This window comes from Clarias gariepinus, chromosome 11, assembly GCF_024256425.1.
Source record: "Clarias gariepinus isolate MV-2021 ecotype Netherlands chromosome 11, CGAR_prim_01v2, whole genome shotgun sequence".
Classification (NCBI taxonomy): domain Eukaryota; kingdom Metazoa; phylum Chordata; class Actinopteri; order Siluriformes; family Clariidae; genus Clarias; species Clarias gariepinus.
The window spans coordinates 4,497,087-4,519,759 of record NC_071110.1 but is presented as its reverse complement, the minus strand read 5'-3'; the positions used below and the strand labels follow the sequence as shown (position 1 = coordinate 4,519,759).

General features: G+C 40.6%; 2 protein-coding genes across 2 annotated transcripts; both read right to left on the bottom strand.

Moving 5' to 3' along the window:
• Positions 1 to 6,581: 6,581 nt before the first annotated feature.
• Positions 6,582 to 7,553, bottom strand: LOC128533249 (olfactory receptor 52B2-like). Its single transcript, XM_053507504.1, has one exon. The coding sequence runs from the start codon at positions 7,551 to 7,553 to the stop codon at positions 6,582 to 6,584; it is 972 nt and encodes a 323-aa protein (XP_053363479.1).
• Positions 7,554 to 17,909: 10,356 nt separating this feature from the next.
• Positions 17,910 to 18,854, bottom strand: LOC128533607 (olfactory receptor 52B2-like). The gene has a single exon (XM_053507892.1). The coding sequence runs from the start codon at positions 18,843 to 18,845 to the stop codon at positions 17,910 to 17,912; it is 936 nt and encodes a 311-aa protein (XP_053363867.1). The 5' UTR covers positions 18,846 to 18,854.
• Positions 18,855 to 22,673: the final 3,819 nt, after the last annotated feature.

Genomic DNA, 22,673 nt, shown 5'->3' with positions numbered 1-22,673 from the left:
GAAGTACGAGCAGGGTGCGCGTTGTGGGAGGTCCTCCGAAGAAGCGGAAGTCTTCTTGTGCTGCGGAGGGTGCGTCACTGGCCCTGGACCGAAGAGCTCAATCGGCGTCTTTAACAAGGTATGGGTCGATAACCAGAAGATCCAGCCGCGTGAACAAACAAATGGAAAAAGGGCGAGTCCGAAGTCAGGATACTAATACAGGCAGGGTCATACACGAGAATTAGTCCGAGAATCAGGCAAGGTAAACAGAAGGGACGAGACAAAAGAGGAATCCGAAGGGGAGCTGGGTCGGCAACGAGTCAAAATCCAGGGAATCAATAATACACAAAGACGTAAGGCACACGAGCGAGACACTGCGGCACAAACAGGTGCGCTCAGCTTGCTTTTAAAGTCTAGGGGTGATCCGTAATCAGATCCAGGTGTGCCGTGATGAACACTTGGCGTGCTGAAAACCCCGTGGTGGAGTTAGGATTGCGAGGTGCTTGCAGGAGGAAGCTGGCTCGTGACATATGTAGACAAAGCGTTAATTGCTGGAGATTTTAATATTCATTTTGAGAATGCAGAAGACCTTCTGAGAACAGCATTTATGTCCATACTGGACACAGTAGGAGTAAATTAGTGTGTAGTAGGACCCACTTATAAAGCAGATCACACTTTGGACTTATTATCCTTCGGATTAAGTATAAGAAACATAATTACAATTCCATAGTCTGAAGTTATCTCAGATCACTGTCTTGTCTCGATTAAAGTGTGTCATAGTAATAATGTACGCACAGCACCGCGCTAGCGCCTTAAATGTACGTTCACATCAAATACCACACAGAGCTTTATCAGTAATCTCCCAGAGTTATCAACTTTGATTAGATCACCGTCTGACCCCACAGAACTCGATCAGGCAACGTTCCGTTAAACCTTAAATAATGTAGCTCTAGTTAAAAGGAAAATGAAGAAAAGAAACTCGCTCCCTGGTATAACGACCACACATGCACTCTAAAACAAACTGCTCGGAAATTAGAATGCAAATGGCATCAAACTAAATTGTTAGTATTCCAAATAGCATCCTAAACTAAAATTATAATTTCACTCATCTCCTCTTCAAAATCGTCAGCCTGTATATCAGATCCCATACTGACACATTTTCTCAAGCAAATAGTTCCAGCAATAACAGAACCCCTGTTGAAGGTAATTAACTGTTCACTCAGCAGTGGGTATGTTCCTAAATCCTTTAAATTTGCAGTTATTAAACCACTAATCAAGAAACCTGATCTTGACCCCTGTCAGCTTTCCAATTACAGGCTGATATCAAACCTCCCCCTTATCTCAAAAATTCTGGAAAAGGTAGTATCACAGCAGCTATGTTTATATCTACATAGAAATAACATAAACGAACTGTATCAGTCAGGATTTGGGTCTCATCACAGCACAGAGACAGCACTCGTTAAAGTAGTAAATGACCTCCTAGTGGCCTCTAATTGTTGGGTCACTATACTTGTGTTACTCGACCTCAGTGCAGCTTTTGACACAATTGATCATAGTATTCTCCTTCACAGATTAGAAAATGTAGTAGTAATTAAGGGAAAGTCCCTCTTATGGCTCAGATACTATTTGACTGATCATACAAATCAGTTTGTAGATTTATATGGTGACCATTTTTCATGTTCTCAAGTTGAGTTTGGTGTTTCACAGGGTTCTGTTTTAGGCCCACTGCTTTTTTCCCTTTACATGCTTCCTCTGGGCAACATAATTCGTAAACATGGTATTAGTTATCATTGTTATGCTGATGACACACAAGTATACGTTTCAGCAAAACGTATAGCAGCGTGCATTTCTCCGAGGACTCCGACCGCTGAGGCTCCGCACATCAGGTTAGCAGCATCAGCTTCCCTTTCTAAAGCGCCACGCGAGGCGGAGTGCGCAGAACCCGTAGTGGCGGAACATCACCCGCAGCTCGGGGGCGCTCGATAGGTGAACCTAGCCGGGGACAGGGCTACCCATCGCGGCTAGGCAACGAGCAAGTCTCCGAGGTTTCGCGACAATGTCGAGGCATGGGACCTCGGGACTACCGTTGCTTACCCAGGCCTAAGGGGCTGCGTACCCCAGCAGCCGTTAAACTAACTAAGGGGAAGCCGCCTCCCACAGCCGTCTTTGTTCCCCCAACTGGTGGATTCAACTTCTGGCCGGGACATGTAGGAAATTGCGCTCGGGTCTATGTGGACTGCGTTCTGGACGACGTCTTACAACGGGTGCTCATGGACACTGGTTCCACTGTTTTGCTGTTGCGCTCTGGATTACTGAGACAACTGCACAGTCTGAGTCAAAATAGGTGAGCGGATGCACTCTCATGAATTCTTTGTGAGAGACATTGAGGAGGATTGCATTTTGGGGCTGGACATTTTAGAGAGATGGGGTGCGGTGCTAAATTTAAATGACAGAACTCTGCGTGGTAACTTCGGGTTAGCTAGGTTGCCAACACTCAAACCACAGCCACACCTGTTAGTAGCACACACCCGGGGGCGGAACTTTTGGTAGTCGCGCCAGGTAAACTTTCGGTAGCAGACAGAGCGGGAAAATCTACACGCTAACGCCGGTGCTTTATGCCGACGGCCGGGCAGCAAAGCGCGTGGTCGGTACTGCGAGTGAGTTGAAGAGTGCGGTTGCAACGTAGAACCCTCAACTCCGAACATTTTCCCAGTGCAATGATCTCCGGACTCTCCGGCGGTGACCAGCGGTCCGAGCCGGCGTGCAGCCGAGTTACTGCGTCACCTAGAGCATCACCCGTAGTCACTTCGCCTGTGGCACAGCTGACCGTGATCAGCTCGACCAGGTACTGGGTGCCTCTGCCCCCGAGGGCGTGAATCCAGGATCCGTCGCACGGTGTAGGCGGGACCGCCATCAATGATTCGAGGAGGAGGAGCAGGGGGGGTGGGTCGCACCAGAGGTGAAGTGATGAAGGGTTTTAGCTGTGATGTATGGAAGACTGGGTAGATCCGGAGCGCCACAGGCAGCTGGAGCCGGTAGGTGACCGGGTTAATCCGTAAAGTGATGTGGTATGGTCCGATGAACCTTGGTGATAGTTTTCTTAATTCGGTGTGCAGATGGAGGTTTTTAGTTGATAACCATACCTTGTCACCTACGTGGTACAAACGTCCCGGCGGGTGTCGGCGGCGATGCTGGGTGACGTAGCTGGTGTTGGCTTGTTGGATGGTGAGATTCGCTTGGTTCCACACCTGCTGACACCTATGGACCAACTGTTGGGCCGATGGTACGTCAACCTCCAGTTCTTGATGGTTGAACATTGGAGGATGAAAACCATGGCACACCTCAAATGGGCTTAGGTTGGTGGCTGAGGAGACGTGGAGGTTGTGGGACAGTTCGGCCCATTTGAGGTAGCGGGCCCAGGAGCGCTGGCGATCGGAAACAAAACATCTCAGGTAGCGCTCCAGTTGTTGGTTGGTCCGTTCCGTCTGACGATTAGTCTGGGGGTGGTTACCGGAAGACAGGCTACAGGTGGAATTGATCAGACGGCAGAAGGCCTTCCAGAACCGGGCTGTGAACTGAGGCCCCCTGTCCGAGACGATGTCCTTTGGGAACCCATGCAGTTGGACTACATGTTCCAAAATCAATTCAGCGGTGTCCTTTGCTGATGGGAGTCCGGCTAGGGCCACCAGGTGCACGGCCTTGGAGAACCGATCAACAATGGTTAATATGGTGTTCTTACCCTCTGAAACCGGCAGGCCCGTGATGAAATCCAGGGCGATGTGCGTCCAGGGCCGTCGAGGAACTGGGAGTGGTTGGAGTTCTCCTGGAGTTGGTTGGTTTGTGTCCTTTGCCCTGGCGCACACCGGGCACGCCTGAACGAACTCGAGAACGTCTCTCCTCAAGGAGGGCCACCAGAACGCCCGTCGGATGAATGATAGGGTCCGTCGAGCTCCAGAATGTCCGGCAATGATGGACGAATGCCCCCATTGGAGAACCTCAGCTCGCAGATGTTGGGGTACGTGGAGTCGTCCAGGCGGCACACCTGCCGGTTCAGTCTCCGCCGCCTGTGCCTGGCGGACCCTGGTCTCCAAATCCCAGTGGAGGGGTGCGATGATTCGAGATGGAGGGATGACAGGCACGGGTTCCGCCTGGGGGAGGTCGTTCTCATATTGGCATTATAGGGCGTCGGCTTTGGTGTTCTTCGACCCCGGGCGGTAAGAAAGATGGAAATTATATTGTTAAAAAAATAATGCCCACCGTGCCTGTCGTGGATTGAGCTGTTTGAGGTTCTTGATGGTGATCAGGTTCTGATGATCGGTCCAGACGATGAATGACTCACTGGCGCCCTGGAGCCAGTAATGCCATTCCTCCAAAGCCCACTTTATGCCCAACAGCTCGCGGTCCCCTACCCCATATCGCTGCTGAGTGGGGTAAAAGTTTTGGAGAAGAAACTGCAAGGGTGCAGTTTCTGGTCTGGCCCTCGCTGGGAGAGAACTGCGCCGGCGCCCAGATCCGACGCGTCCACCTCGACAACGAAGGGTTTGCTGGCATCGGGATGAAGAAGAATCGGGCCGATGGTGAAGCGATGGCAGAGTTCCTTGAAGGCTGAGATGGCAGCTGGGTTGAGCTGAAATGGGTGAGATGAGGGCCTGGTCAATGTGGTTAATGGTGCTGCGACGGGAGACCGGCTAGCCACGCCATCCACAGCCGCCCGGTTAGCGTGTTGATGAGCTTGGCGTGCTGATCTACCACATCGCAGAGGTGAGCGTAATCTGCTGGGTTCACCACGGATGGCTCAGTCATTCTGTCAAGAACTAACCTGGGATGACCAGAAGACGTAGCTTTAGCGGTTAGCCCTTTGTAGCGTGAATGGTAAACCCAAACGCGGAAGAACACGAGTAGGCAGGATAATCACGCTTTTTAGTCTAAGGACTCTCACAAGTGGGGAGTAAGGGAAAGACACAATCCAACCCGCGTCCTATAAATACACACTCGATCAGGAAATTAAACCAAGAAGGTGAGTACTCACAGTTCGGTGAATGATTCCGACGTAGCATCGGCGAAACTCAATGACTGAGCGAGGTGCTATGGTTTGTTTACCTCTTTTATACTTCCTGGTTCGCGAACGCTTAAATTCCGGGTCCCGGGTAGTGCCGGTCGCGTTCCGAGTGTGCATGACACTCTCTCCATTTTTCTCTACCAACCTCTCTGTCGAGCTATACATGTCGCTCCTGAGCTGCCAGTGAACCAGACCTCCTCTTCCCTCTGGACCAGTCTAACTCGTCTTGGAGTCCTGCTTCTGGTTGGAGATCTCATCACACAGATGCCCCGTGTGGTCTGCCTGGGATGCGTGAGGTGACTGGGGATGGTTCTACTTTTCCATGAAGACGGCCTTGTCCTCGACTGATGCAGACAGCTGTTTTCTGAGGACCTGTGACTTCAGTTGTTCAATAGTTCAGGACTGGAATTTCTTACAGTCTACCTGAGCCTCCAGGAACAAACTGGACTTTAATTTTACACATCTCCTCTTTTACTGAACTTCCAGTCTCACATAGTATTATGCAGATCAATCCCTGCTATCCGTTTTCATCCGAATGAGGATGGGTTCCCTGTTGAGTCTGGTTCCTCTTAAGGTTTCTTTCTATTACCATCTAAGGGAGTTTTTCCTTGCCGCTGTCGTCCTCGGCTTGCTCATCAGGGACAATCATATCATTTTGATTTATACCCATTCACATTTCATTCAAATTTAATTCTTTTGATTGTGTAAAGCTGCTTTACGACAATGTAAATTGTTAAAAGCGCTATACAAATAAAATTGAATTAAATAGTTTTATGACACTGGCCTTGTGGTTAGCAGTGTCACCTCACACCTGCATGATTGAGGATTTGAATCTGCTTGTGCTTTGTGCTGGCACTGAGATAACTGTAAAAGTCTTTCCTGTGACCATTTAATGACCCTAAAAAGGATAGGATGAAGTACTGTGGAACATCATTGCTTAGTAGATGTTTTAAGACATCTACTAAGCAATGATCTCTCTTACACACACACACGTAAAGCTGCAACTTTGCATACAAATTTGTTTCAGTTATATAAAGAACTACTTGTACCTGTATTTGTGGAAAAGCATTATTTATTTTTATATATATATATATATATATATATATATATATATATATATTTTTTTTTTTTTTTTTTTTTTTTTATATATATAATTACAAGCAGCATGGAGCTAGAAATAAATAATGACAGTATGTGATTATAAAAAAACAACAACAAAAAGAAATAATAAAGAATATAGGAAAAGCTGTGGATTAGAGTATGGGATCATAAGTGTCATAAAGTTCCTCCCCCAGTGGGACTTTAATTCAGAGCATTTAGATTAAGACATTTAATAGACAAATAACATTGTTTATTTTTGTTTTGTGCCTTGTTTGATTTCTATAAAATAAAACTATACATCTTTTATAAATGTTATACAATAAATTGATTGGATAGAAGAAGATATTCTACTGTTATTAGTTCATAATTTAAAATAGTTTCAGACTTTGCATGTTTTACTCAATTGCAATAATACTTTCATTAAAAGGATATGCATATTCTTTTAGTTTAGTTTTCTGTTAAATAGAAAAAGTCTTCCTGTAAATGATAATATTGTTTGCCGAATTTCTTTAGTTTTCAGCCCATAAATTAAAGGGTTAAAAATTGGTGGAAAGATAACAACTGAAACACCAAAAGCCCTTCTTAAGTGTGGAGATACTGATTCTAACCTGTGAGAAACCAGTAGTAAGAATGTGTTAACCTCAAAACACAAAAAAACAACTAAATGTGTCCCACAAGTTTGCATTGCCTTACTTATAGATTTTTTCTGTTTGGTAGAAAGACACGTTATTAGAATTTTTATATATGTCAATGATACTATTAGTATGGAAGAGCCTTGTATAAGAGCTATAGTAAACAACCCATAATAGTTATTTACACTAGTATCCTCACAACTTAACTTCATTAAAGAGGGATTATTGCAGTACATGTCCACTATGTTTGTCCTGCAAATTGTTTTGCTTAAAGTGAGTGCAAATACAGACCCGATAATAGAAAAATTTATGAACCAGGCTATGAAAATAAGTTTCACCAAGGTACCCTGTGTCATTAGATTGTGGTATCTCAAAGGTTTACAAATGGCAATATATCTATCATAAGCCATGGCATTGAGAAATAAAAGTGACCCACATAAGTAGAGATGAATTAGCATGCCCTGTATTGCACAGGCAAGGTAGGATATTTCTCTACTGTGAGACAATATGGTACAAACCAACTGAGGGTAAAAACCCGTAGTTCCCATCAAGTCACAGACAATCAAATTAAACAGCAGTACATACATAGGTTTGTGCAGATCCCTTTTTACAATAAAAGTTACAAGTATTATGGATTGAAAGAACAAGATTAAACAGTATGTGATGATGCCAAAAATAAATATAGAAATAGCACTAAATGGTGGTATGTTCAATGATTCCATGGTCAGCGTGGTTATAAACCGTGACACATCCGAACTATTAAATGACATGTCTCTCTCCATTTTAACTACAAAACCTGGAAATAAAATAGAAAAGATTATGAGTTAAGACATTAAACATGGGCAAAGTATTATTATGTTTTACAGCAAGTATCATTTTGTGAAAATGACAAACCTGTCTCATGTTGGTGATAAATTCAGTAAAACAGGCACAGGGTCATCATGCTCTCAAAGTGAAGAGAACTGAGGTGGAGTTTATTTTATCATTCAAGACCTAAAATATTTGAACCTATTTATGTTGACTAGATGTGAACTATTTTTCAAATCCCAGTTGTTGACATCAGGTTACACTAAATTATGGGTTTGTGTGGTATCCTTGGAGCTGTACACCTAACAGTGACACCTGTAGAGAAAGTCTCACTATACTGGCCTGTAGATATAGTATCACAAATGGTTTCAGACTGTCATGGCAAATTTTGTCAGTATCTGCAGCTTCATAATGAATGCAGTTTCACATTCTCCAGATGTCCTTAAACTACAAGAAAAAACAGTCAATGTTGATATAATGTAGGTTTGGCATATTTAATAGCTTGTTTTGACTTCAATAACCTTGCTATAACACTTTATTACTAAAACAGATGTCACTCAATGCTGGTGCCTACAATATTTCACCACATTCTTCTCTCTTGTACTGCATGAACAAAAACAATACATGATCAAGATTGATAATTGAATAAAATAAAATGTGTTGTTTCTTCTGCAAATACATCATAAATATTGACAAGATCAAGATATAAAGTGTTTTAAACTTTTACCAGTAAACTGATAAGACAGGTGCAATACAAATCAAAGTATATGAGTTGATTTCGATTTTCGATGCCCTTCGATGGCTCTTGAGGGCATAGACAGGTCAAAGGCACACATAACACAGCTAGCAATGTTCACTCTGTAATATTTCATTAAACAATAAAGAGAGGCTGATATCAAGTTGGAAAGTCCAGGGGTACTCTGACTGTGACAGGTAAGGCCTGGCTGTGATAAGGAGCGGGAGAGTGCAGGCATCCCTTGGTGAAAGCGAGAAGATGAAGGGGAATCTGGCAGCATGCACAGACAGCAGGTGGTGGTAAGGTTGAGAAGTGCAAGGAACCCTTAGTGAATGTGGAAAACTTAAGGGGAACCTGGCGGTGTTCACAGATAACAGGCTGAATTCTAGATTCTAGTTCTAGTTCTCTGAAGATGTTTAGGTGGGAGTAGGGTTATATGCTAGATAAATGCTTGGCTAGTTACTGCAGCATGAGAAAGAAAGGCATCTTAACTGGTTAGTGTTTCTAGCATTAGAGAACAACCTATTCACCTCTCCAGATACAGATATTACTGCTATCCCAGTCAATACATCTGATCATTACATGGTATCCTTTACCTTTACCCCTTCTATCCTGCCTAAACCATCACAATTTCTTTACTACCTGCAGAAACCTCCATTCTATTTCCCCTTCCTCTGTCATCCTGTACCCACCCAGACTCAGACTTCATTTCTTCTCTTATTTTATCTCTTCTCTTTTCTTAACTATGGACCTCCTACTACTGTATGCCCTCTGTCTTCTAAACTAAGGAAGATTTCTTGGCCTGAAAAGTTGAGAGCTTCTGCACATGAACCTTGCAAGTTCCACATTTTTTCATTACCCACAGGCTTCATCCGCTCTGTCCTCTCTGACTGCTGATGACTTTGCCTTCTTTTATGATGCCAAAATAGAGTAGGTCCATGCTGCTAGATTGACTACCCTGTAAGCTGTCCTCATCATCCTGAAACTCTCAGCAGCATCTGAAATGGTAAACCACAAGATTCTCTTGGCTATCCTTAAAAACCTTAAAACTTGAGACATGATATGGCAACGGTTTGCTTTCTACCTAGACGACTGGTCATGTGAAGTGACATCTACTCCATGCAGACTCTCCACTTGTAGCGCAGCCACATAAAGGGGCATTTTAACAAACAGGAAATGGATTAAGGAGCTAATGCTGCTCACCTGTGCACGGAAATATGCCCGATCTGGTTTTAATTATCCCCATAGACAGTGTTGGTCACAGGGTAAGCTCTCGCGAGCATGCGCGATGGCAGCGCGAGAGGACCCGGAAGCGGCGTCGGGTCACGTGTGCCGGTATAAAGCCGGAACCGGCAAGCGGCCCGACACGGAGAGATTTTTCACAGCGCGCTGCTTTTTCAGAGAGAGAGTTTGTTAGATGAGTCGGAAGGAGTACTTTTCCCCGGTCGGATTATTCCTCGTGGAAACTAACCATTCACCTCTCGTTCCGTTGCTCGAGCTCCCGGATTTGTCATCTATACCGGTGAGGCCGAGCCAATCTCTCCCGTGCATCATTTCACACACTGCAATAACATTGACTCTGGCCAATCATACACGCACTCACACACCCGCATACATCTTACACATTGTTTATATTTGTATATATTTTGTATATATTGGTTTTGGTGCACCATGTTTGTTTGTTTGTTGGTTTGTTTGGTTTAATACACTTTGGTTTGGTTTATACATAGTTATTGTGTCGCGTCTTTACTTGTCCTGTCTTTATTGCGCAATACCGGAAGTGTTGTTTAAAAACCAGTATTTTGATTCTCGACCCCGTAGCAAAGTAACTAGTGGTTTAATTAAATCCAAGCGTTACACACTGGTGTCCTAAAAGCCTGGTCTGCTCCTGTCTATCCTCTTTTTAAGATTTTTATCTTTTGGTAAGGTCATATCCTCACACAGCTTTTCATCTCATTGTTATGCAGATGACATTCAACTAATTTTTCATTTCCTCAAACACTCATGTTTCCACTCAAATCTTAGCATTTCTGATAGACATTTCATCTTGGGTGGCAGCTTAATCACTTAATTTCAGCAAAACCAAACTGCTATTCATCCCAGGTGGTTTGTCTCAATGGACAACATTTAAATTACTCACTCAGTCACTGCCCGCAGCCTTGGGGTAACTCTGGACAATCAACTGTCCATTTCCCCTCCCTTACTTAGTCTTATCAATTTCTTCTTTATAACATCAGAAAAAAATGTCTATTTCACGCCACACAGGCAACTAAGGTGCTTGTTCAGTCCCTTATTCTTTGAAGACTAAACTACAGCAACCCACTCTGGACAGGTCTGCCTCTGTCCACCAATTTTTCTCTGCTGTTGATCCAAAGTACACCACTGACACCACTTCTCTGCTTCAAATTCAAAACACTGATGATTGTCTACAATGATAAAAAATGGTCCATTACCCACTTACCTCAAAGTTTTCAACACAACCTACACCATGTTCTTTCTGATCCTCCAGCACTGCTTGACTGGCCGAAACTCTCACGAAACAAGGAAGACATTTACATTTACATTTAGGCATTTGGCAGACGCTCTTATCCAGAGCAATTTACAAAAAGTGCTTTAAAGTTTACATCACTGGATACATACTTACACTGGGTTAAAAAGACATGCAGCTAGATTAATTTCTGTTCTCTGCAAGAGGATCTAGAGAACATTCTTTCCACCACCTAGAAGAAATGTATTTCACAAAAGGCACATTTCTTATGTCCGTAGGGCATTCCACTCCATCCTACAGTCTGTGACCTACAGAATAGTATAGTACATTATTATTTTTTAGTCTTTCTTAAACAGTCTGAAAAAGTGAGAAATCCATGTAATGTTTTACATATTACATATTGCACTAAGCATTATTACATGTAATACAAATTTCTAGAACAGTCTTTGTGTCACTTGCACCAAACTTCAGCAAACATCTATCAACTAAATGTAACATTATAAACAACTTATCACTGCATGAAAAGAGGTGTATCTGTACTAGGAAACTCCTGTATACACCACTGATTTTCGGAAGTATCTACAAGTGCTGAGGAATTCTTCCATGGTACGGCCATTTGTTGCCATGGCAAATAATCCACTCAAGGATTTTGTCAAGAGACATTCACACCTCAAGCCCCATTTGCATTTTACACCTTTGCCCAACTCTGCCCTTCCCTATTGGTTTCTTATCTCAACAGTGATTGGTTGTTTAAAAAAAACAAAAAACAAAAAAACACCCAAAACCCTGACATCTATTGGGACATTACCCAGTCAATACTTTTTATTTAGCCCAACCCAAGCCCTCATAACTTAGTGACGATTGGTTATTGGGCAGGTATGTAGATAGGCCCTATCCACCCCCCCACAATACTATATATCCCCCACATCCTTTAAAAAAATGACAATAGAATTGATTCAGAAATTTTTTATTAAAATCAAACCAAACACTAATAAATATACAAAGCAAAGTAAAAATAAGGAAAAAAAAAACATGCACCAGTGCTTGTTAGATGTCCAAAATAAATGTCTTTCTAGCTCTGTCCCATTAGATATTATACGCTGATGGCATGGCACGCAATTCAGTTCCAGTATTGCAGTCTGCCACAGTTCTCTCTCTGCACCTGTTTGAACGACTCTACACCTGGACTCCAGCAACTGCAAAACACACCAAACGTTAACCCCTAAAAACACTCAGAGATGTACCGAACTTAATACATAGATGAATTTGTACACTTACTCATCTTTGTCTGTTTTTAGCCGCTGTCTTAATGCAGTCTCTTAGCTGAGACTTTCCTGGCCGAGACAAAAAGTATTTCCTCTGCAATTTTAACATGTTGGTAAAAGAAAAATTCAGATAAGTGACAGAAACAATGCAAATTATTAGAGACAAAATAGACAAAAATAAAGAGACATGAAAATAATTACAATAACAATTTCTGATTACCCTTTATACTCTCAGGGTCTGCATCTGCAAAAGTCACCTTTAATTCATCCAGCAGATTTGTCATCAATGCCTGATCATGAAGTAAACTTATTCTGTGTGGAAAGAGAGTAGTATCATTAATTACATTTAAAATAATTATGTAAAACCCCATACATAGCATGTAAAGAAACAACATTCTTACCCAGCTTGTGGATCGTATTTATGTGGGTTGTTTTCTGAATTATGATGGCTCCTTATAGCTTCCTGTAATGTTGAATTAAAACCGCTTTAATACATACATTTGTAAACCTTGTATAATTCGGACGTGACAAACTTTTAAATATGCTGGACACCTACAACAATGCAAGTAACAAAAAGTAGATGGGTTGCCAAATGCTTACGCTAACTTGGCAAGGTATAATTTACTATTGTATTAAGAGGGTACAATACAGGTCAACTTATCGCAATGCCCATGTTATGCGTACTCTTAGCTCTTTTATGCACATGGCTTGACTCTTCCTGCGGTCTTCTCTCATCAAACTTGCTCTTAAATGCAATGGATAACCTCTTTGAGAAGAGCAGTGTGTGCAGCTTGCTTCTCCTTCAAACCTTCAAGCTGAAGAGACAAAAGCACACCATGACTAATCCCCCCACCCAGCTATGATAAGAAGGACAGCACCTCTTTCTGCTAGTCATGATCTTCCTGCGGTCTTCTCTCATCAAACTTGCACTCAAAAGCATCAAGATGCTGAATAACCTCTTTGAGAAGAGCAGTGTGTGCAGCTTGCTTCTCGTTCAAACCCTCAAGCTGAAGAGACAAAAGCACACCATGGCTAAGTCCCTCACCCGGCTATGATAAGGACAGCACCTCTTTCTGCTAGTCATTAACATACAAAAGGCCTTTACACTTCACAGCTATCACCTCTCACCGCTAGCTGTAAGTTTCACCGATTTCACGGCCAATCTCATGCAACAGGTGCTTTGGTTAGCCCCGGATGGCACTTCTTTCCTGTATGTTATTTTTTATTATATCACGAGTAGAACGTACCCCAATTTTGCATAGAAAAATACATGAATGATATGGTAAAAAGAAGTGATGTTTGTAAAGATAAAGACATTGTTAGTGTAATGATTTAACCACTAAATATTAATCATGAATTGTGTACCTAAACACATAATATTAAATCTACTATATTATATATGTAGGGAACAATATAGTGCAAAATGTATCATTGTACCCAGTAAAGAGACTGATGACATAAAAGGCCTCAGTATGACTCAAAGCAGAGGCATCTCGCTGTAGGATGGGAGCACAAGGACAAGCTGTCCAATTAAGTGAGTGATGTTTCCTTTAGCCATAAGATGAACATGTATGAGAGCATTATGTCTTGTGGAAATTAGTAAACCTATGTGTTGAAGCATTGTATCTTGTTAGAAACAAAACACATGTACGGGTGTATTGTGTTGGTGGGAACAGGATGTTGAACAAGTGTCATGTGAATGTATATAAGCATGCATTGTGGAAGAGAAAAGAGCTTTTCCTCTGCTTAGAAACTGCTCGGCTGTATTCTGGAAAGAATAAAGTCTATTGGCCTCAACATCCCTGGTCTCCAGAGTGATGTACTCGACCTTCATAATATCACCTACAATCCTCTTAGATTAATAATAATAATTCTGTAGAGTTTTTTCAAAATCTCAAGGCCCCTTGACTTCATCCAAACAAAGTGCATTTGATGACTTTTATGCTAGATTGGTACAGTAAGGAGGGAGAGGTTGATCTATACAGGTTGGTGATCATGATTAACTACATCACTTATTTTAATAAGAGAAATTTTCACCAGTAATACCCAAATATTGCCAAGACTTTTATGTTCATGTTAACTGCATGACCCCAACTGTGTTTGGTTGATTACATGAATTATAATTTTAGAATAGTTCTTCTTCTTCTTTGTCTTTCGGCTGTTCCCTTTCAGGGGTCGCCACAGCAAATCATCTGCCTCCATCTAACCCTATCCTCTGCATCCTCTTCTCTCACACCAACTAACTTCATGTCCTCTCTCACTGCATCCATAAATCTCCTCTTTGGTCTTCCTCCAGACCTCCTGCCTGGCAGTTCAAACCTCACCATCCTTCTACTGATATATTCACCATCTCTCCTCTCAACATGTCCAAACCACCTCAATCTGGCCTCTCTGACTTTATCTCCAAAACATCTAACATGGGTTGTCCCTCTAATGAACCTATTCTTAATCCTATCCATCATTGTCACTCCCAAAGAGAAACTCAACATCTTTACCTCTGCTACCTCCAACTCTGCCTCCTGTCTTTTCTTGACTGCCACTGTCTCTAAGCCATAGAGCATCACTGGTCTCACCACTGTCCTGTACATCTTTCCTTTCATTCTTGCTGATACTCTTTTATCGCACAACACACCTGAAACTTTTCTCCACCCATTCCAACCTGCCTGTACCCGCCTCTTCACCTCCTTTCCACACTCTCCATTGCTCTGGACTGTTGACCCTAAGTACTTAAAGTCCTGCACCTTCTTTACCTCTGCTCCCTGTATCCTCACTGTTCCTCTTGGGTTCCTCTCATTTACACACATGTATTCTGTCTTACTGTGGCTAACCTTCATTCCCCTGCTTTCCAGAGCATACCTCCACCTCTCCAAATTTTCTTCCACCTGTTCCCTGCTCTCGCTACAAAGCACAATGTCATCTGCAAAAATCATAGTCTATGGAGACTCCTGTCTAACCTCATCTGTCATCCTGTCCATCACCAGAGCAAACAAAAAGGGGCTTAGAGCAGATCCTTGATGCAGACCCACCTCCACCTTGAACTCTTCTGTCACACCTACAGCCTCTGTCGCTCACCACTGTCTTACAGCTCTCATACATATCCTCCACCACTCTAACATACTTCTCTCCCACTCCAGACTTCCTCATACAACACCACAGCTCCTCTCTCGGCACCTGTCATACGCCTTCTCTAAATCTGCAAAGACACAATGCAACTCTTTATTACCTTCTCTGTACTTCTCCGCCAGCATCCTAAAAGCAAATACTGCACCTGATATACTCTTTCTAGGCATGAAACCATATTGCTGCTCACAAATGCTCACCTCTGCCCTTAACCTAGCTTACACTTCTCTTTCCCACAGCTTCATTGTATGGCTCATTAGCTTTATGCCTCTGTAATTGCCACAGCTCTGCAAATCTCCATTGTTCTTAAAAATCAGCACCAATACACTTCTCCTCAATTCTTCTGGAATCCTCTCACTCTCCAAGATCTTGTTAAAAAAATAGTTAGAAACTTTAGTGCCACCTCTCCTAAGCACTTCCATACCTCCACAGGTATGTCATCAGGACCAATAGCCTTTCCACTTTTCACTCTTAACTCTTCTTGTGTCGACGTTGTAATCTGAAAGAGATTAGTGACTGCAAAGTGTTGGTAGGGAAGGGTGTAGCCAGACAACACAGAATAGTGATGTGTAAAATAACCCTGGTGGTGAGGAAGGTGAAGAGGACAAAGGCACAGCAGAGGACAAAGTGGTGGAAGCTGAGAAAGGAAGAATGTTGTGTAGTCTTCAGGGTGGAGTTGAGACAGGTTATGGGTGGTCAGGAGGTGCTTTCAGTTGACTGGACAACTACAGCCAATGTGATCAGGAAGACATGTAGGAGGGTACTTGGTGTATCATCAGGTAAGGCCAAAGTGGGCAAGGAGAAGAGGAAGTCCAGCATTGTATACAGAGAAAGAGGTTAGCTAAGAAGAAGTTGGACACTGAGAAGACTGAAGAGAGTAATCAGGAGTACAGGGATATGCCGTATAAGGTGAACGTAGAGGGGCAATGGCCAAACAAAGAGCATTTGACGACTTGTATCCTAGATTGGTAAAGTAAGGAGGGAGAGGTGGATCTGTACAGGTTGGTAAGGCAGAGATATAAAGATGGGAAGGATGTGCAGCAGGTTAGAATTATTAAAGATGGGGATGGAAATTCCCATTAGGGTGATGCGAAGATGGAAGGTGTCTTTTGAAGACTTTATGAATGAGGAAACTGAAATATTCAATTTAATTCAATTCAATTCAATTTTATTTATATAGCGCTTTTAATGATCATTGTCTCAAAGCAGCTTCACAAAGAAAAAAAAAAATTTTTAATTCCCGTTTTTCTCCTAGCTGGCCACACAGCACACTTCATTGGTCGAAGGACCAATGGGTCAACGTTGTGTCACTGGACAAAATGACATTGGGCCAACCACCGATGTCAACATTGGTTCAACATGTGCTCTTGGCCCTTTAATAGTGTGCTATCTAGGATGCTATATATTGCTTAACAGTGAGGTGTGATGAGGTTTAATATTCGTCCTTCGACATCTATTTGTGCTGTACTGAGATAAGATAGAGCTATCCTCGCTGTCATCGCCACCACATCTCAAAAAGCTAATGTCTATTGCATACATAGGCTTCCTCAAAATTATGATCATAAAATTTTTTTGTTTAAGTTTCTTAGTTTGTTTTAAGTTCATGTTTTTATGTTCTTTATTATTCTCAGTCCTGTTTTGTTATATCTTCTTATTAAAAAGACTCTTTATATTTAAAAGCCCTTTGCACCTATGTCTTCCCTTTTTAGCCCACGGCAACAACAGCAGCCCAACACCACCAATCATGACATATATTTATAAATGGAAAAAAAGAAAGCAAGGCGGAAAGTGTTTGACAGTAATGAATTCAATTGAGCAATTTTACGTTAAAAACTTTATTTCTGTTGCTAATAAATAACTGTACTGTACTTTCATAATATTACAGAAAATGTAGTAAATTGATAGATTTTCCTTAAATGTTTTTTTTATTCCTTGGTTTCAGACTTAAATCTAGACAATTACAGCCTACCACTGTTTATGAACACACAATACCCATAAGCTATTCTAATTGCATTTCAGTAATATACAGTAAAGAACCCTATGTAGCTTTTAACCCTATATAACACTTCTATATAAGGAACCATTTAACAACAACAGTTACATGCAGCATGGATTTAAACAAGATTTAACAGTATATTATCATGCAAAAATACAGAAAATGCATTGGATTGTGGTTTAAATTGTTTTTTACCTATGATTTTTATGCCCGGAACAGTCATAAAATTTGTCAAATTTAAAACACGGTCATTTAATCCATCATCATCATTAACATGAATATCATGGTAATGTTTCTTTTTGAACTGGTCTCTTGTACAGAATGGCTGGATAGCATACTTCTTTACTTTTATTTATCTTGGGTTTTCCGATATGAACACGGCCAGAATTATGCATTCAGGGTCAAAAATATACCTACAAGCCTCTCAGATTTGGTGGTGATAAAGGTTTTTAAATATCTTTTAATTTGTAAATCCCAAAGCACACCGATTTCATATTAGTGATCATGATTAACATCACTTATTTTATTAAATGTGTACGTGGTACATTGCTTCCACCCCAAATGTTGCCATTGCCATAAATTTTTATGATGACTACATGACTGCAACTGTATTTCACTTATTACATATATTATGATTTAAAAAGAAGGTACTAGTTGTTCAATTTTAATTAAATATATATTAAAAGAAGGATAGACATATACTTATACTTTAGTTTTTAGTTTCCTTCAGAAAACCTTTCTTTGTGTAAACATTAAAATTGTTTGTCTAATTTCCCTTGTTTTCAACCCATAAATTAGAGGATTGATAATTGGAGGAAATATAACAATTGAAACACCAAAGATCCTTCTTAAGTATGGAGACGCTGATTCTAACCTGTGGGAAATCAGTGTAAATAATACATTAACCTCAAAACTTAGATAAACAACTAAATGTGTGCCACAAGTGTGAATTGCCTTACTTATAGATTTTTCCTGTTTGGTAGAAAAACAGGTAATTAGGATTTTGATATATGATAATGATACTATCAATATAGCAGAGCCTTGTACAAGAGCTATAGTAAACATGCCGTAATAGTTAGATGGTCTCATATCTTCACAGCTTAACTTCATTAAAGAGGGATGATTACAGAATGTGTCCACTATGTTTGTCCTGCAGATTTCTTTGCTCATTGTGAGCATGAATAAAGACATGTGCATAGCTAAATCTATGACCCACACCATTAAAATAAGTTTTATCAAGGTGTCCCCTGTCATCAGCGTGTGGTATCTTAAAGGTTTGCAAATGGCAATGTACCTGTCAAAGGCCATAACTGTGAGAAATAAAGCAGATCCAACCCCATACATGTGAATGAGAAATCCTTGTAATGCACAGACAGGATAAGAGATTTCTCTACTCTGAAACAATATACTACAAATGAGTTGAGGGTAAAAAGCTGTAGCTCCTATTAGGTCACATATGAACAAATTAAAGAGCAGTATGTACATAGGCTTATGCAGATTCCTTTTTACAACAATTGTTATAAGTAGCATGGACTGAAAGAACAAGATTAAACAGTATGCAATTATGCCAAAAAATATTGCAACAATGTCACCAGCTGGTGGTATGTCCAATGATTCTAAGGTTAAAATAACCATAGAACGTGCTGAATCATTTATAGACATGTCTCCCTTCAAAACCTGAAAAAAAAAGTATCAAGTAACAAGATTAGATAAAAAGAAGTATGTTAAGAAATAATTTATTTAAAAAAAACACAAAGCCTCACAATTCTCACAAACTGAAGAGAGTTGGTCTGTACATAGTAGAAGGTACTCATTTATACCACTCGGGCATCTGCACTATCTGGATGTCATCTTGTTGTTTTTATCCCACGGGTCAAAATTTTTTTAAATCCCAATTGTTGACACTAGTGTACATGGAATTGTGGGTTTGTAGATCTTTGAAGATTTGTGGCCAGCAGTGCTTGTGGTCAAATAAAAAAGTAAATTAATACATAAATTGTTAATATTATTATTATTATTATTAATAGGCCTTCTAATAAATTATCTACTACTACTACTACTACTACTAATAATAATAATAATAGACATGCAAGTCTGTGTTTGAAGGTGCATTAGGAAGCATGGACAGAGCAAATGTTACTGTATATGCGTATTGTTTGGTAAAAATAAGCATATTTTCTTCAATCCCTTAACTTTGATTCATATAGTACTTTAAGTATTTACCAATTTAAGATGCTCTACTCTGTGTAGTTCAGAGATAAAAATGACACCAAGAAGCAGTAGTGCAATCCTGCTGCAGCCTTTCTTAAGGGTGGTAATACTGTAACCTGTAAGAAATCAGTAGTTAGGGTGCCCTAACCTCAAAAATTCCTCAGAAATACCTAAATGCATCCCACAAGTTTGCGTTCCCTTACTTATATACTGTCTGTTTTTATAGAGACAGATAATTAGAAGTTTAATATAACATATACTGGGTTCACTTAGAGGTGAGAAAAGGGGACAGAGTATGACGGGTCATAAAGCATAATATGTTTACTTAGAGGTGAGATAAGAAAAGCATGACAGGGCATAAAACAAACATTAAGGGTATGGGTAGTGATACTCAGTGTACAGTGTGTACCCAAAGTACATGGGAAAACTCTAGAGTGACCCAGACATGAACTGTACTTATTTTATAATTAGCTGTCATGTGTATGATAAATAGACAAGATGCCGCCAGGTGCCAGACCCGACAGAGACACGAGCATAAGATAAGGCACCAGGTGCCGGACTTGGCAAATACACGAGCACACTTAATGAAGAATAGTGTTGGATACACGTGCTACACTTGCACTTGCAGTTGTGCACACATGTCTAAGTAAGAATATAAACAAATAACCAGAAGACACATGATCAGTTTTACGAATACTGAGTTTAACAAGAGTAGACACAAAAATAAACTAGTATGTGCATCTACATAATACCAAACAAACAGATGCTTATCCATGGACAGTCTCTTGAGAACTGTAGAATAAATGAGGAAAAACCAGGAATGTATAGTAACAATATGCACCACCCTGTTATTTTTTTAAAATAAACTAAGCAAAAGAAGTGTAAAGATAATGGAAAATAATTTGCAAGAAAAATGAATTATAATTGGAAAAAATATAATCACTTGCTACAGATGACATAGGGAGTCAGATGACGAGGTATATGACGTAACATAATATGATAGAAAAACGTAAACATAATTGGAGAATTTCTTGGTAAAAGTTTGCCTATAATGGGATAATAATTTGGTAAGGAGGGGAAAAAGAACTAGGGGAGGAGATAAGCTGTGCATTCCTCCCATTGAAAACTGTATATAATGAGCCTGCATGTAACTGTTAGACAGTCTGCTCTTAATAATGCTTGGTTTTACGACCTAAGCATTACAAGTTCGGCCTACTTAGGTTTTATTGCTGCAATAAATCCTGCTTACTTCATCCAGATCTGTACAGAGTCCTGTGTCATTCTTTGGTTCTTTTGACTAGAGATAAAGCCTTTGTTTAATGTTTTTTCTATTTAGGTAACATTAACAAGTGGAACAGAAAAAATCTTTCACACTATCCCAGGAGGCTTAGGGCATGAGGCGGGGTACACCCTGGACAGGGTGCAAATCCATTGCAGGGCACACACATACACACACTCATTCGCACACTACAGGCAATTAGCGTAACCTGCAGGTCTTTGGACTGTGGGAGGAAACTAGAGTACCCGGAGGAAACCACTACACCACCGTGCGACAAGACAGATCCACCGCCATAGAATTGAACTAGGACGCATAGTATTGCACAGGTAGAATAGGATATCCCTCTACTTTCAAAAAGTATACTGCAAACTAGTTGAGGGTAAAAACATTTCCTGCTGAAAAAAGGCATTCCTGAAAGGGCATTTATTGACATGTTTATGGGTTTATGCAGATTCCTTTTTGCAGCAATAGAAAGTACTTAGTATGGACTGACCAAACAAGATTACATGATATGTAATGATGCCAAAAATAAATATAGAGACAACAGTGGATGGTGGTGTCAATTTGAACAATAATAGGTAAGTCAATCGTCAAGCTTTTAGAAAATGTTGAACGCGTTTTTTTTTTTTTTACAGTGGAACCTTGGATTGTGAGTAATTTGGTGTGCAACTGTTTTGCACAACAAGCAAAATTTTAAAATAAAATTTAAAATAATAAATAAGCAAGGGATTGATATATGAGTAGGACATATACGTTTTGTCTGCCAAGCATCACATGATCACAACTGAGCCATTGTTTTTTTTTTCTCGTGCGCATTTCGGGATTATAGGTAATCGTCTTTCATGCTGAGTTTCAGTGCGGGTGTGCCACTCGTAGAGTCAACATCCATACATGCGTGTAATGTTTATTATGACATTGTGATCGTGTGTGTGTGTGTGTGTATGTGTGTGCACATAAAGCAAAAGCTAGTCAGAGAGGCTCCTTCTTAAAGATCAAGTACTTTGTACAACAAACATAAAAAAAAAAAAACTTGGTTAAAGTGATGTTTAGACAGATGATCAAATTCATTATCTGACAGTTTTATTTGTACAAAGAATTAACTGTTATATGGCCTATCTCTGTTTGTAACTGTTTATTGTTATTATTATAAAAAAATGTTACATAGACTTTCAGAATAGAAAAAGAGAATAAATCCAAAATTAAATTGTCTTCTATTTGTGAAAATGTTTCATAGGATTTTTTTTTTCAGGTATTTATCGTACTTAATGATATTTATGCAGTATTATCAGGGCCTCTTACCCCAGCCACTGGATGCACTGCCGGTCCCAAGCCCGGATAAAATGGAAGGGTTGCGTCAGGAAGGGCATCCGGCGTAAAACCTGTGCCAAGCTGTAGTGCGGACTGGTAATTGCGCTGTGGCGACCCCGAAAAGCCCGAAAGACCAATAACAACAACAACAACATCATCAGCTGCTTAATTTCATTTTCGGTTGTAGTTGTTTTAGTGTTAGTGTGTGTGCTTTACAATGTCGGACAACATTCAAATGCAAATAATGCACCCTTCCCCAAGACAACTTAGCTCCTGGGACAAAAAATACTATTAACCTTCTGGGGTCTGAGGCCTTTCTGAAGATCTGCAGTGCTTCAAGATTCTTCTTAAATTTGTGTATATTGCAAATCTTTACCAAAGTGAAATATACCATACCATATACCATGAAAGTCTTGGGTGTGTGCCCAAATCTAAACAACTAAATTATAAAATTCAGAAAAAAAAACATTTATTTGGGGTAAAGTGACTGATATGTCTAACTTTTTTCAGCAGACCCTCTGTTTTACTGAATAATCCACAACATTTTATTAAATTGACACCTGGCTTAGGTGACACCAGGTTTCTGCAGGTTTCCTGTGGATGTAGAGAAACAAACAAAGCATGGTTTCTAAAACATTCATTGACATGCAATTCTTAACCACACTAAAAAAAACTACACACATTGCGCCAAC

What these genes read in the sequence shown, in the direction of transcription:
- LOC128533249 (XM_053507504.1), bottom strand. Translation starts at nt 7,553, where the DNA reads ATGGAGAGAGACATGTCATTTAATAGTTCGGATGTGTCACGGTTTATA.
- LOC128533607 (XM_053507892.1), bottom strand. Translation starts at nt 18,845, where the DNA reads ATGTCTATAAATGATTCAGCACGTTCTATGGTTATTTTAACCTTAGAA.